General features: G+C 50.1%; 1 protein-coding gene across 3 annotated transcripts; it reads left to right on the top strand.

Moving 5' to 3' along the window:
- The first annotated feature begins 534 nt into the window (after positions 1–534).
- TNFAIP3 (TNF alpha induced protein 3) lies at positions 535–14572 on the top strand. 3 transcript variants are annotated; one of them, XM_042939933.1, is made up of 9 exons: positions 535–803; positions 4186–4495; positions 7756–7946; positions 8631–8778; positions 8946–9116; positions 9927–10107; positions 11262–12181; positions 12851–13032; positions 14276–14572. In XM_042939933.1, the coding sequence occupies exons 2-9, from the start codon at positions 4201–4203 to the stop codon at positions 14558–14560; spliced, it is 2373 nt and encodes a 790-aa protein (XP_042795867.1). In that variant the 5' UTR covers positions 535–803; positions 4186–4200; the 3' UTR covers positions 14561–14572. The 3 variants fall into 3 exon arrangements, with proteins under 3 accessions (XP_042795867.1, XP_042795868.1, XP_042795866.1); XM_042939934.1 differs by lacking the exon at positions 535–803 and adding an exon at positions 815–1104; XM_042939932.1 differs by lacking the exon at positions 535–803 and having other exon boundaries at positions 3311–4495.
- The last annotated feature ends 1614 nt before the right edge of the window (positions 14573–16186 follow it).

Raw genomic sequence — 16186 nt, forward strand, 5'->3', positions numbered from 1 at the left:
CCGGGGCCCAGAGCACGGCGCTCCCCTACGAGCTCATCACGTGCACAGCCCCGGCGTTTCAAACCCGGCCCGAAGCCTGCGGTCCCGGACGCCGGGGTGGTTTTTAGGGTTTTCTTTCTTTATTATTTCCCTTCTTGTTCTCCACAGTTGGTGATTTTCTGCAGAAAAACGGCTGAGAAAAAAAGAACCTATTTCATTTCCAGTTCCCATCACCGCGATTTCCACATGGATGTGACGTGAGCCAGCTTCCGAAATGCCCAGGTGACTCACGCGGGGACACCCGGGGGCGGGGCGCAGGAGTTTCTCGCGCGGAGGGCGGGACGGGGCGGAGCGGGGCGGGGCGCCGCTCGCCTCCTGCGCCAGCTGCCCCTCCAGCGCGTCCCGCGCCCTCTGCGCGCCCTGCGCCCCCTGGCGGCCGGCGACCCGCGGCTCTCGGCGCCGGGCCCGGCGTCACGTGACTGGAAAGTCCCTGGGTGGAAATCCCCCCCGACCCTCCGCCGGCGGTAAAACAGAAAGGGAAAAAGAGAACTGGCAGTCTGCAGACTTCGCAGCGGGCCAAGTGCAGCGAGCTCGGAGCCCGCGGGGGCGGAGCGGTGACAGCAGCCGCCGGGAGAAGTGCGGCGGCGGTGGCGGCGGCAGCCGTCTTGATCACACCCCCGGCCGGCCCGGCCAGCGAGCGAGCGAGCGCCTGGCTCCGGAGTCCATGGGGCGCCTCCTCCGCGCCGCATCGATCCCGGCCCACTGCGCGCGCCGGTCCTGACCTGGACTTGGGACTTTGGAAGAGGATCGCGCGGCCGGGACAGGTAACCGCCGCGTCCCCGTGCCGTCTGCCCAGCGGCTCCGCGGGGCCAGGGCTGCGGGTGTGGAATTGGCAGCGTCTCGCGGGCTGGCCTCGTCTAGCTGGCGTGGGCTTTGCAGCGGTGCTGGAGGGGAGTTTGTTGGCCGTATGTGCCCATTGTAGCTCTTGAAATGCTAGGAGTTGAGGTCGCCGCGCCAGATGTTGGGGTGACAGCTCTGGATTCGTCCAGCCAACCGGCCCTTTTACATGCTGCAAAAAAACTTACGCTGCAGCGGACTGGTGGAGAATCGCCTCCGGACTGCTAGGTCGGTGGTCGTTGGTGCTTTGCTCCTTTTCGTGCCTTTCTTTATTTTTAAGTCAAGCTCTGCATGCTTTTGGACACGTAGACCTTGCAGAACCGCTGTGGCTTCTTGGCAGATTGTGCAAACCCAGCCCACCGCCGGGTGGGGTGTCGCAGAGGCAACTGAACCGGGCGGGGGTGGGGGACTCAGCCAGCCTGCCTGTCCAGGGACAGCTTGCAGAGACACTCCAAGTTAAGTGCAAGGAGGTGGGTGGGGTCGAGGGACAGGCGTTCATCTTTTTCTGTTGGAAGCAGCGTTAAGACCAGTGTGCGCGTTGGCCTGCTTTTCGGGTGCTCCTCCTCTGGTTCACAGTGTTCTGCGGGCCCCTGCCCCAGCCCCTACCCCACAGTCAGACAGTCTTTGTCAGCCCGGGTCGTCCCACATCCTGCCACCTGGCCTCTCAGGAAAGCAGTGGTATTAAGTAAGGAAGGAGCTCAGCTCTTTTGAGACCGCTTTGTTTTCAGTTCTCCCTGTCTCTGATCTTCTTTCCTTGGAAAGCTGGTCTGGTCTAGTGTCGGGGGGCAGCATTTGGAGAGAACCATTGTTCATGAAACAGCTCTCTCTGGACCACAGCGCTAGTGTCCCCAGTGACTGAACAGCCAGTTAGTTACTGCCCCCTTCTCGCTGTCTAAGGTGCTTCTTTGATTTTTACAATTCCTCGTGCAATGTTTGAAGTGTCGGCGGGATACTTTTCCTGAAATTCGGGTGAGGCATTTGTGGATAAAAAGCCAGTGAGGTAACCAGCGTAAAAGTAATGTTAAGGGTAACAGCGTACATCTTGACCTGGAAGGGCATGGCAATCATAGGTGAGGAGAATCTATTCCTTAATCTTAAATGTGGAGAAGTCCAAGAACGGGGAGCTTGGGCTGTGCGTCTTGATTCTTTTAAGGAGGCACTTCTGCACACTGTGCAAGGCTAAGCCTGTGAATGAGATGACCTTGAGCCATCCAGTATTGACATTTGCATGTCTTGCATATGGTTTACAGCCCTGACTAATTAAGGTCTTTGCTGAAAGATTTTTAAGTCAGAAGAGAATAATAGAAGACCCAGAAAAACAAAAAGGCAGCACTTAGCTTGTTTCAAATCTTTTCCCTTCCCGCCTCTTCCCCTCTGAGAGCAGCAGGCGCTTGTGGGAACACCTTGCGTTGTGGGAATAGCGAGGGGCAGGTGTTGGAAGTTGTGGCATCTGGGCAGAGCTCTCTGCGCTGGATGGTGTGGAACCTGAGGCGGACCTGTGCTTCTGTTGCCTTGGCTGCAGACCGGGTATAGGGTCAACTTTGATTTTTTAGCCCCAGCATCAAGCATGGCACTCGACCTTCAGTAGGTGGTCAGGCAGTGCTTCTTGAGTGATGAACAGATGAATGAGTGACACTGCGAGACTTTTGCCGTGCCACAAAGCAGAAATGTGTGTAATGTTTCTGTCCCTTCATTGTGCTTGGGGTCCTGTTGTAATTTTGCTCATTTCCACCTTCAGAGAATGTCTGACGTCAAAGAACAGGTTACCAGCTGACCCAGAGAGTGACGTCTCCCAGGCCTCACTGGCAATCAGGATAGGAATCCTTGTCCAAAGCGATCACCAGAAAACTCCTCGGAAGCAACGTCAGGGTCATCTAGTCCAACCTCTCTACCTTGAGCCACAAGAATTTAAACCACTTTATCAATGGCTTTAAGAGAGCGAAGTCCCACCTAGGAGTGGCTTCCCTAAAATCTAGGTTTCTTCTCATTCGTAGATAGGTTTAAGGTCTTTCTCAACTAAAAGCTTGCCTAGTTAAATACACATACTATGATACAGGAGTGAGATTAACAATTCCCATGAAACTTCCTAGGGAATATCTTCATGCTCTAAACCCATCTTTGTCTCATCTTGGAAACCCAGATGTATTGTGAGGCACCCTCCTGAGGCTTAGGAATGAGAACTGGGTTTCTACACAGCCACACACTGCAAAGATCCCACGTTGTACCAATTCACAACATCCCATGCCGTTGGCGTGGGTTGTAGATGCTGGGGTTTGCCCCGTCTTCTTTCATTTGTCCTGAGTGTCCCCCTGGCTGAAACATCATTCCTTATCTGCTTCCAGACTTTCATTTCTTTCTACCAGAAAGAAAGAATGCTTAAAGATTTCACGGTGAAGACGGCGGGGGGCAGGGGGGGGGGGGTGTATTATCCAAGTGTTGGTTGATCATAAATCTGGTTGGCAGTTGAAATGATTGAGCTCTAATGCCTGCTCTTGGAAGTGTGAAATTTCTTCTTCTGTTATTGTTATTTTTCTGTTTCTTATTCTGATCTTGTAAAGTTCAGTGGAGAGGTTCTGAAAGATTGCTTATTGTCTGGTCTTAAAACTGCAAAGCATCTTACTGGAAATAGGCTTTTTTCGTTGGTTATAACATACTCAATTTTAACTCTCTATAAATCTTAGAATACATTTTAGAAATAAGCTCTTTATAAATATTTCACCTTGGGGCTAAAGGGGGAATCAGCAGCCTATGTGACAGCATAATATTTCAAGATTTCTCACAAAACATTTACTTTCCAGTATAGGGAGGGAGGGCTGACGAGATGAATCAAGGCTTTGCCTAAGAGCAAGGGGAGTGGTCATAGGGGAGGAGCCACGGACTTGTCAGGACTACCTTGTGCCTGGCATTGGCATTCAGGGCTCCTGAGATCCAGTGGCTGTGTCAGAGTAGCGTCAGAATGAGATGGGGACTTGTTGGTTATGAGGTACAGTACCTGTCGCTGACAGATGGGCTTGGCTCCCTGACAAACGTTACTGAAAACACGGGTTATTCCCCTCCTCCTCAGTACCCACTCTCCGCCTTCCTTCTCTTGTTTAGACTAATCTGTAAAAGTGATGTAACTTAAAACAGTCCAGTGTGAGTTCATCTTGGGGGCCAGCTAGTATCCTGGGACTAGAGGCGGCTAAGATCTTTTGCCTACAGATCAGGGTAATGACCAGATCAAACACAGGGGTTTCCTGCCGCCAGCTATATAGGAGCGGTATCGAAGTTGGACTCATGGAATGGGTTTTGTGCCCCCCTCTTCTTCAGGTGTTGCAGAGCACCATGGCTGAACAACTCCTTCCCCAGGCTTTGTATTTGAGCAACATGAGGAAAGCTGTGAAGATACGAGAGAGAACTCCAGAAGATATATTTAAGCCTACCAACGGGATCATTCACCATTTCAAATCCATGCACCGGTACACGCTGGAAATGTTCAGAACTTGCCAGTTTTGTCCCCAGTTTCGGGAGATCATCCACAAAGCGCTCATTGACAGAACCATCCAGGCCTCCCTCGAAAGCCAGAAGAAGCTGAACTGGTGTCGAGAAGTCAGGAAGCTGGTGGCCCTGAAAACGAACGGTAAGCTTGGTCTCGGGGCTGGCCGCCACGGTGCCGGCAGAATTCGTCAAATTCTGGTCGCACTAGCCCAGACGCGAGTCTCTTGAGACCGTGGATGCTTCGGTGTAGAAACTCTATGATAGGCATGTGATGAAAGCAAGCTTCCTTTGCCACTATTTTTGTTAAGGCTACTCTGTAGTTGTGTGTCTTAGACAGCAGAGGCACTGAGGCTCGAGGAATGCATTTCTAAACACCATGCCTCCCATTAGATGACTTCCGTATCTAATTGCTGGGGCTGTCTGTTTAGTCCTTTGTAAAATACCCTTCCCTGGCCAGTAGTGGAAACCTTAAAAGGTTTTCAGTTCAAAAGGAAAGCATGGTGTGAAAACTAGTATTACTGTTGTTATTTCCCACTCCCATTAGAGGATGCTTGTGATAATGACCTTACACTTCTTGAATTGATTGCATGTGTGGCTTAACCAGTGAATGGCTGTTGAGGACAAAAGGGGCCCCTTGTTGTCGGCTCTGCTCTTACCTCGGTTCTGTTGGTTTTGGTCCCATGATATGAGATAGAAAGGTACTTGAGCTTTTTGGCACAGACTTTAGACCTCTACTTTATTATTTTTAGGGATTCCTAGTTCTGAATTTCTTTGCTGTCTGTGTCTGCCCAATGGCCCTTTACCACGAGTAGCTGTTTCCTGTTCTAAGCTTTATTGTTTTGTATTTTGATTACTTCCTTTGAGCAAGAGTAGGTATATCATGGAAACATCCAAGCGTACTGTTTTATGCAGATGCAAAATCCTGCATTAGCATATAGCTAATTATCACAAGAAGCAAATAGACTGTTCACGATCAATGAAACGCTCATAGTCTAAGTGAGGACAGGAATCTTAGGTTCTTACATCCACAACAGTCCTTCGTTAAGACCACCTCAATCCAAATAATACATCCAAGCAGAGGAGATCCTTGTTGACAAGGAGACGATAAGAGTATTAAGTTAATTAACTTAGTTGGTACACTATCTTTGGCTATTTTGGAGTTGGGTAAGTGGAGTGATTGGAGATACGTATTTTGCTATGTCCTGGGTGGTCTTGTGCGTTACTTCAACATGTTGTCTCTACTTTTGAAGCACAGGTTCTTGGAATTAAAGGTAGAATGAAAACTGGGAATAGGTAGGGTTTACATTGTTCTTGGCCTTAAATCAAGTGATGCATAGAAGTGGGTAATTATGTTAAGTCATCCTCAAGGGGTTTATATTCCTGACAGTTTGTGGTTTTAACTCTCTCCCATTTTTGTTACCAAAAAAGCGACACAGTGAACTTTGGGAGAGTTGGAAACAGAGAGATTCTGCCAAATTAGTAATGTGGTAGGAAGAGGAAAACCATCTTATCATTAACAGAGTTAACTGACATTTTAGGTTGAAATTCTCCTTAAGAAAAAAAAAAACAACAACGATGTATATAAATAGTAAACACTTGTCTTGCAAAGATAGGTCATTTAAGCCAGTAAGGGTTCATGCTACAAATAAAGCTGCAAAGGCAAATGCATTTTGATACCATTTGCTGGGCAATAGGGATTTGGGGGCCCAGATCCTTTTATTTCACCAGGTTCAAGAAAATGCCTTAAAATTCTGGAAAAGGAAGAAAAGATATTTAGGGGAGGGGGAAAAACAAATTTTCACTCCGGTTTTTATTAGCACCTTTAAAAAAAAAAAAAAAAAAAAAAAACAACCACCTTCCCCCTCTAGGTGGGTTCTACAGAGTGAATGGTCTGTTTGGGGAGGGGGTGATTCACAAGTTTGCATTTGAGGATATGAGACTGTGGTGAATGAGGAAGGGAGTAGGTGGCATAAAATTGAAACTTCATGTGAAAAATTCCAGCGTCTATTGGCTACAGCTATTTCACTTGTATAATGAATAGCCTTATTCCAGCTCACCCTGGCCACGCCCACTTGGAAAGTCCAGGGTGCGCTTCACAGTTTAAATGTCTGCGCACCAGAACAAAAAGTACAATAGCTGTTGCTCAATTGCTAGTCAAATAACTTGGCGCTGGGGAATTCCTGATGTTACTTAGGGAATTTTGTACTGGTGCCTCTCAATAAAGAACTGAAAGTAAGCGCGAGAAGAAGAAGAAGAAAAAAAAAAGCCTTATCTTTGCTCTAGATTTTGCAAAGGGGAAATTTCAACAGAATGCAGTCGTTGCCACACTTCTGCCAAGACAAAGGACTGCGCGATCTTTTTTTTGCTCGTGTGTCTCAATATTTTATTTAGCTAGTCTTTGTGTGTAAATTGCAGGGATGCTGGCTGTGGAGATGTGTATGTGAGGGGTTTTCTTTGGTGTTCTGTTTTGGTTTTTTTACAGTTTGACTATAATTAAAATCTGATAAAAAAAAAAAAAAGATTTCAGAAGCTTTTATAGCCCTACTTGGGGAGTAATGTAAGAAAACAAGTGAACTTTTCTCGATAAAAACAACTGTGCGCTTGCCAACAGAGAGTAAGGAGTTAACTTTTTTGGTATTGCACATTCCCCCCAAACGTTTATTGTTTGGAGGTTGGGGAAAAAGGCAGTCTCTTGAATCGTGGGTTTTCATCTGTGAAAGTAACAAATTAATGGAATAAAGTTAGACCTGTCTTTTTCTCAGAATGCTCAAAGGCAGGCTGGCGGTAGGTAATTCGAGAGTCTCAATCCCACTGTATAAACCAGGAGAGGAAACTCCCAGGCCCCAAAGTCTTCAGCGGAATGGTCAAGTCATTTACCACTGAGTCATAGCCAGACCGTCCCTGTCTAGTGAAGGGAGCCAGGCCAGCTTCCTGGTTCGTGCGTACGACCCCGTGTGCTCTCTCTAGAGCCAGCGAGTAACAGCGCTAGTGTCTTAGCCAAAACATCAAGGAATGCTAGAAAGGGACGGGCTTTAGAGATTATAATCCAGTGATCTCGATTCACGAAGAGAAAAAATACTCAGAAACTGGGGAATTTCCCCCAAGGTCACACCAAAATCAGTTAGTTAGGGCAGAGCTAGGCTAGAACCAAGGTCCCCTGATAATCAGTCACTGGCTCCTTTGCTCTGCTGGCATCAGTCGTTAAGAATAAGAGTGAAAAGGATGGTTTTTTCCTTAAATCTGTCATTAGCTTGTGAAGTGTTCTCAGTGTGTCCTTTGACTAAGAAATTAAGCCATTTGCATTTCTCTCACGCCTTATCATTCAGTGCCCTGCGCCAGCCAGGGCGAGTACATCCTGAAAACCTTTGCTGGGTCTTTGATGTGTGCTGCTTCTGTCCTCAGGTGATGGAAACTGCCTCATGCACGCTGCTTCCCAGTACATGTGGGGTGTTCAGGACACAGACTTGGTCCTGAGGAAGGCACTCTTCAGCACTCTCAAGGAGACAGATACGCGCAACTTTAAATTCCGCTGGCAGCTGGAGTCTCTTAAGTCTCAGGAGTTTGTGGAAACGGGGCTTTGCTACGACACTCGGGTATGTTTTGCTCCCCTGTTCAGTATCTGCTGATAGAGCTCCTTGGTGGGCAGGGGTTCCCCAGGCGAGACCCCTGCTCTCAAGGAGCTTATGATTTACAAGGTCACATGCACTGGGCTAGGCAAAGCGTAGTCAGTGGAAAACACCAGAAACCTCCTATGGGATGAACCTGAGGCTGTTGCCACCTCAGGGGGGGCTTCCAGGCAGCAGATTCCCAGCTGTGGCGTCTCTTCCTTTCAGCAGAAGGGCTTCTGTTCCTGGCCTTGCCTGTGGTGTTTCGGTTGCTTTCCAATCTGACTGGCCCTTTGTATCCTTTACTGAGCCTGCCATTCCAGTTCAAACGTGGGCCTCACTGTTCTCAGTCACAGGCCTGGAATTTCTGTGTGCATTTGGGTAAGGGGCTTTGGTGCTATGCCTCATGAGGGATTTTTTTTTTTTTTTTTTTTTTGAGAACAGGTGCTGTCCCCATCCTCCCCCACTTTTTAAGTTTGCCTTCTAGTGGAAAAAATAAAGGAAGAACACCAAAATGGGGAAAAAAGGGTGATCATTTGAATGATGGTTTCCAGAAAGGGGAAAAGTAAGCTGAGTTACATAAATGAATCAGTAGAGAGCGAAGTCGACTGAGTTTTTAACGCTGAGAACATTCACTCAATTGTGATTTTTCCCTTTACCCCTTCTCCTTAGAATTGGACCGATGAGTGGGACAGCCTCGTCAAAATGGCATCCACAGACACACCCATGGCCCGAGGTGGACTTCAGTATAACTCGCTGGAAGAAATACACATCTTTGTCCTTTGCAACATACTCAGAAGGCCAATCATTGTCATTTCAGGTGAGATGCCTGTAGATTGCTTATTTGTGTTCAAGTGCCGTTCGGCTCTAATGCTTTAGCTCTTAGGAAACACCCATGCTACCTAAGTCATAGGCAACAGCAGCTGAAGAGAATTGGGTGAAAATCACCAGCGGGCCTTATTTATCTCTTTCTCTTTCCCTGCACAGACAAAATGCTGAGAAGTCTGGAATCGGGTTCCAATTTCGCCCCTTTGAAGGTGGGCGGGATTTACCTGCCTCTCCACTGGCCGGCCCAAGAATGCTACCGATACCCCATCATTCTCGGCTACGACAGCCAGCACTTTGTACCCCTGGTGACCCTGAAGGACAGCGGACCTGGTGAGAAAACTGCGCGTGAATCCACACTTGTAACTACCGGTCGATACTGGGACACCCTGTTCCCACTGAACACCAGGCTCTTTGGGCCCCATTACAATCACCTCATTTACGGTTATTACTTTTACTTGGATACGGTGTTCCGTTAGGGGCCTGATTAGCACCAGTACCGCAATAGCGGTAATCGTAACCCCCGCTGTCGTTGTTTATGGTGTGGCAGTAATTTCAAGTAGGAGATAGAAGCATCACATTGCTGCTGCCATTGACACATGACAAAGTAAGGCACAGAGCCCTGGCATGGTGCAGGTAAAGGTCTGTCAGGTTAGCTATTATTATAATAGCTTGAAGAGCCAGTGAAGCGGCAGTGTGCTAAGTGCTTTAGGGACATAATTTTTATTTCATTTCATCCACAGCGTCCTTATGGGCCGCAAGCATTGGTGGCCTTGTTTTTATAGATGAGACCCTTGAAGCTCAGAGCGGTTCAGTAACTTGCCTTCTGTCACAGACGATCGAAACTCGGATCAGTCCGATTCTAAATTCTGGGATTTAACCAGTGAGATCCACTGCCTCCAGGCTGCTTGGTATTTCCTGAGCTTCCTGAAGAAAGCACTGGATGTTAGAGTTTAGTACAGTTTGCTCCACCAGCTGAGTTTGATAATACTTTTCCGTTCTTTAATTGTATCCTTTTTGTGTTTTCGGAATTTAATCGTTACATCCGCAATCGTTACGTCCGCGAGGCCTCACACATAATCTCATGTAGTGGAATCACATGTTGCTGACGTGTTACTTTGTTTCCCGCCCCCCCTCCCCCAGAAATCCGAGCTGTTCCACTTGTTAACAGAGAGCGAGGAAGATTTGAAGACTTAAAAGTTCACTTTTTGACCGATCCTGAAAACGACATGAAGGAAAAGCTCTTGAAAGAGTACTTGATGGTGATCGAAATCCCCGTCCAAGGCTGGGACCACGGCACCACCCATTTGATCAATGCTGCAAAGTAAGAGTTTACTCTTAGCTCTCTTCCTCTGTCATCCTCAGCTGTTTGTACGACAGCCACGTAAGCTGAGGCCACCCCCGAGCTCCACAGTAAAGCTATTCGAAGCCAGTTTCCTCCAATGTGAAACAAATCCAGAGTTGTGTACATGAATCAGAGAGGGTGACCGGAGGCAGTCCTAACTTTGGTTTCACGTGAGAACAAGTACTTTATCCATAGCGATTTTCCTGCATATCTGGATGCCGACGGTCAGCACTGTGGCTTTTAAGTATATTAAACCAACGATAGTTTTGTTTTGTTTCGTTGAATGGCCCTAGCAGTGGGCCAGCAAGTGAAAATCCTTGGGAACAAAAGCCTTTTTCTCTTGGCTTCTCGGTCAGGACAGACACATCAGACACAGACTGGGTTGTAGATTGGGTTTCTACGGCGGCCATAGGATTGTGCCAACTTGGAAGGTGGAGGAGAGACTCAGAGTGCACATTGTGCACGTATCCAGACCTTAAACACTGGGCTTTATGTTAGAGGGATGCCCGTTTCTTAGGACTTGAAATGTACAAGAGAGGACCATGAAGGCCTATGAGCATCAGTTTCTTCCAGTGGAGATGAACAAATCACAGATGATCAGAAGTCAGTGGACAGTGCCCCGTGGGCGTGTCTTCCGCTCCTCGACTGAGACTAGCAGTTCATGCTGATAGAGACCGGGCACAAGTTTAAGATTAATAACGGCAAAACACGGGACACAAAGTCCCAGAGTAGTTTGAACTAGAGAGTAGTCTAGTCCCAAATGAATGCCCTGAGTCATGTCTTACCAGAAATTGGATCTCTGAGGAGTTAAAAGGTAAAAGTGACTTTTTAAGAGAGGACCAGAGTGATTAGGTATAGAGGCAGCCCCAGAATAGCCCTTTCTTTGGAATTAGCTGTCACTTGGGGTGCCGCGAGATTGATTAAGTAAGACCGTGGTTCCTGAAATAATGAAGCCTTCTTAGCGGTATAGGACTGTGCTAGGAGTGCAAACCCTTTATCATAGGCCTGCTTTTCAGTGAACGGTTATCAAGTTACTGCCATAAGCCACATGCTAAAAGTTTTGCCCTGTGAGCTAATGATGTGAAGTCGTGTGTGTGGCCACGTGGTCTCATATATCGCCTTTTGGTCTTTAGGCTGGATGAAGCTAACTTACCAAAAGAAATAAACTTGGTAGATGATTACTTTGAACTCGTCCAGCACGAGTACAAGAAGTGGCAGGAGAACAGTGAGCAAGAGCGGAGAGAGGCGCATGCTCAGAACCCTTTGGAACCTTCCGTGCCCCAGCTCTCCCTCATGGACGTAAAATGTGAAACGCCCAACTGTCCTTTCTTCATGTCCGTGAACACCCAGCCTTTGTGCCACGAGTGCTCCGAGAGGCGGCAAAACAACCACACTAAGTCCTCAAAGCTGCACTCCAAGCTGGGCCCCGAGGGGCTCCCAGGCATGGCGGCAGGGGCCTCGCGGGGTGAGGCCTACGAGCCCGTGGGCTGGAGCCCCGAGGAGCCGACCGGGGGGCCTCATTCGGCCCCTCCGACGGCGCCCAGCCTTTTCCTGTTCAGCGAGACCACCGCCATGAAATGCAGGAGCCCCGGCTGCCCTTTCACGCTGAATGTGCAGCACAACGGATTCTGTGAGCGGTGCCACCAGGCCCGGCAGCTTAACGCGGGCCACACCTCGGACAGCATGAGGCACTTAGACCCCGGGAAGTGCCGAGCCTGCCTGCAGGATGTCACCAGGACGTTTAATGGGATCTGCAGTACTTGCTTCAAAAGGACTACGGCGGAGCCCTCCTCGGGCCTCAGCTCCAGCGTCCCTCCTTCCTGTCACCAGAGGTCCAAGTCGGACCCCTCGCAGCTCATCCAGAGTCTCTCCCCACACTCTTGCCGCAGAGCCGGGACCGAGGCTCCCTCTGGCTGCCTCTCTCAGGCCCCACGGACTCCAGGGGACAGGACAGGGACGAGCAAGTGCAGAAAAGCCGGCTGCATGTATTTCGGGACTCCAGAAAACAAAGGCTTCTGTACGCTGTGTTTCATCGAGTACAGAGAAAACAAACGTGAGTGACATGATCGATTTCCCAACTCCCGTTTCAAAACCCCTGTCTCGAAGCGGTTTAGTTCCTGAGCTTCAAGAAGGCGGCTGCTCTGGGCGATGGGGCCAGGTGCGGCTTGCACAGAGGGACGGTCACCGAGGCTGTGCCAGCCCCACGTGGAGGCGAAAGGCACAGGAAACTACCTTCCAAAACCCTACAGCGCCTCGTAGGTAGCATCCGTAGAATTTGTTTTCGCGAACGAGGCCGTTGAGTGTCTGGCATTTATAAGGTAGAGTTTAACCAAGACTTCTTTGGAGACTTAGATGCAATAGAGAAAACCCAAAATCTGAAGAGCAGTAGCCCGAGAGAGGGAAGTCCCCACCGATGTGCTGAAAATCTAATTTGAAAGAGGGACGGGCAGTTAATGCCTCTGCATAGTAGCTGTGCCTGGCCGGTGCAGCACGTCCAAAAATGAGAGATTTGTACAGTCAAAGATGTGTCAGTAATGGCATTATCATTACTGTCTTTGACTCGGCTGCATTTACAAAAGGCCTCGCTGCATGTACCCGCCCCCCCCCCCCCCCCGCAGGCTGCCCGAATCTGTGTCCAAAACCTGTTTTGTTCCTCTAATGTCAGTGTCTCTCCCTGCCCAGAGACCACCCGTGGCACTGATCAGCACCCCCTGTCTTTTAGATTTCGTCGCCGCCTCCACGAAGGCCAGTCCCACGGCCCCCAGGTTCCAGAATGCCGTCCCCTGCCTGGGGAGGGAATGCGGCACCCTCGGAAGCACCGTGTTCGAAGGGTACTGCCAGAAGTGTTTCATCGAAGCGCAGACCCAGAGATTTCACGAGGCGAAAAGGACTGAAGAGCACCTGGTGAGACATTTTGAGGTCCTCCCCCCTCCCCGCTGGGCCAGCCCTCCTTGCTGCCCCACGGTGACAAGCAGACTTTCCCCCCTGTTCCGGGGAGGAATGGGAGGGAGGCAGGGTCACTGTGGCGCCCAGGGTTGGAACTGCAGCAGCGGCTCTTGATTTTCATGGCCGAAGGATACTTTAGAATGCATTTGAAAAGTAAATAGGGGCGCCTGGGTGGCTCAGTCTGTAAAGCGTCCGACTCTTGGTTTCTGCTCAGGTCAGGATCTCACAGTTTCACGAGTTCGAGCCCTGCATTGGGCTCTGCGCTGACAGTGTGGAGGCTGCTTGGGATTCTGTCTCCCCCTCTCTCTCTTTGCCCCTCCCCACTCGGGGCTGTCTCTGTCTCAAAATAAATAAATAAAAGCTTTTAATAGGTAAATAATTAACTGAAAAGTAAATAAAGCCAGCCGTAGATTAAAACCTCATAAAGCCTTCTGGGCGGGCTCCTGGGTGGCTCACTCAGTCTGTTAAGCATCTGGCTTTGGCTCAGGTCATGATCTCACGGTCCGTGAGTTCGAGCCCTGCGTTGGGCTCTGTGCTGACAACTCGGAGCCTGGAGCCTGCTTTGGATTCTGTGGCTCCCCCTCTCTCTCTGCCCCTCCCCCGCTCACACTTGGTCTGTCTCTCTCTCTCTCACAAATAAATAAACATTAAAAAAATTAAAAAAAAACAACAACACTTAAACCTCCTAAAGCCTCCAAAAAGCTAGATGCTGACCAGAGACTTCTTGGGTTTGTAGTCGAAGCACGGGCATCTAAGAGGCTAGCAGACTTCCTCAAGTAATCCTTTACTACGAGACGGGGAGGAGGCAGAGCATCCCCGGGCCTCTGCGCAATGGCACCTAAGAAAAGCCAGCTTTGGCTGTCGGATGCCTGTCCTGTTCATAGATGGCAGGGAGTTTAAATAAGGGCAGCTTATTATTCACGCAAGCAGAGGCGAGCCGGGCCAGCATTCGCAGGCCTCCGGGTGAGGCTTGGGGGCTCCACTTGGCCTCCCTGGGGCCAGGCCTGCTTTCATGGGACCAGGAGGAAGCGTCCGCGGACAGCTCCTGTTCCCAGACTGCGCCCGGAACTCTGGTTCCCTGGACCAGGGGGATGCTCTGCGCCCCGTAGAGCTCCTTGCAGAACCCACGCTGTCCACTGAGACTGCCCCGTGCTGTCCCTGAGTAGCGGGACCCACCGTTCCCTCTGTTCTTCCCTCTCAGAGATCGAGCCAGCGCAGAGATGTGCCTCGGACCACACCGAGCGCCTCGAGGCCCAAGTGCGCCCGGGCCTCCTGCAAGAACATCCTGGCCTGCCGCAGCGAGGAGCTCTGCATGGAGTGCCAGCACCTCAGCCAGCGAGCAGGCCCCACGCCGCACCGGGGCGAGCCGGCCCCCGAGGAGCCGCCCAAGCAGCGCTGCCGCGCCCCCGCCTGCGACCACTTCGGCAACGCCAAGTGTAACGGCTACTGCAACGAGTGCTTCCAGTTCAAGCAGCTGTACGGCTGACGGCAGCGGTGGCCCGCCCGGCCGCCGGGGGCCTCGAGCCACTAGCCAGCATGGTGCTATGCCCTAAACGCACTGACGCCGCCGAGGGCCATCCCCGAGGCAGAGAGCTCCCGGTGGCTTCCAGCCGGGAGGGAAGATAAGCTCTCGGTCGCCGTCGCGGGGAGCGTTCCCAGGCGGCCCTCGAGCGAAGCTAGCGACTGGCGGTGGATGGTGTCGGTCCGGCCCAGAGCTCGTCCTCACCTGCCACGCGGAAGGCCGGGAGCCGCGTGGCCTCGGGATGCGTGGCAGGACCGCTCCGTCGTCCCGGGCTGGCCGGGGAACCCGGAGCCCTTCCTCTCGGCCAGCCCCGCGTCGGCCTCGCTCACAGACGTGAAGCCGAAGCCCCACGGCCCGCGGGCCCTCTGCCCGACGCCCGGGAAGCTCAGGGAGAGTGGACATATTCAGAGAGTCAGTAGTTAGTGGTTTTTCCCCACCTGCCTGGCTCCTTGCCCACGGACACGGCAGAAGCAGAAGCATCCACAGACTGATTCTGAGGCTGCTGCGACCGAACACGTTCACACTGAAAAGCAAACCAGCTGCTCTTTACAGTATGCACCTTGGAAAAATCCAGTTATTTCCATAGGGGGAAGACGTGTGACTCTCTTGGTTATCACCGTCTTCCCTTCGAAGTTAGGGTGAGGTGTGCATCAAAGTGTGTACATGTATAATGTGCCCTTATATTACGTATGAGGGATTTTTTTCTTATTACGGTGAAATGCTGCCCTAGAGATTTAAGTAGGAAGACTGAATAATAACCTATTTTCTGGTTGTTGTCAGGGGCACCGTCTGTATATAGCTTGCGTGAATTTAACCAGCTGCCTTGTTAAAGTGAGCTCCCTGTTGTGTTTACGTAAGTCACTTTATTTATTTTATTGCAAATTTCAAGATTATTTAAATGAAGACGTTTCTTCTGCCTGGGGAAAACGCTTGCTGTATGTAGTGTCTTCTTGAAATAACATAGGCATAGTGGCTCGTGTCACCGGCACTGGCACAAGTCCCTGACTGCGTTGGGGATTTGGCCTCTTCGATGCACTTTGGTTTGCCTTCCCTGAGAAAGAAGGAATTGCATCAAAGGTTAATTCATTAAAAGCTCATGCTTCTTAATGAAGCTTTCGGTCAGAGCCACTTCTCAGCCATATGATAAGAAACAGTAGAGACATGCCTCTGAGTATCCTACCTCCTTAGAGATAAGATTAGGAAGGAACAGGGATGAGATTGGAGAAGGTCACGGGGAAGGTGTGGCCTTTAATGATGGTTTTATTTGCTATGCTAACGCTATGTCCCCAGGTGCTGGCAGTGACCTCACATCCAGTGGCCCCTTAGCATTGGGACAGCAAAACCCTGTGACCATGAGCTTAAGGAAATTTCTTTCTGTCCTCAGCCTGCAGTTTCTTGTTATGCTTTGTATTATTGTCATACTTGTTCTAGACAAAACAGGGAAACACATTGTTCCCAGAGGTAAAGGCTGCCTTTTTTTTTTTTTTTTTTTGGTCTGCAACTTACAATCTGAAAATATTAGCCGTCTATAACTCTACGTAGCCTTTACATGTGTTATCTGACATGTTTGCCACTTGGGATGCCACCAGC

This window comes from Panthera leo, chromosome B2, assembly GCF_018350215.1.
Source record: "Panthera leo isolate Ple1 chromosome B2, P.leo_Ple1_pat1.1, whole genome shotgun sequence".
NCBI classification, from domain to species: domain Eukaryota; kingdom Metazoa; phylum Chordata; class Mammalia; order Carnivora; family Felidae; genus Panthera; species Panthera leo.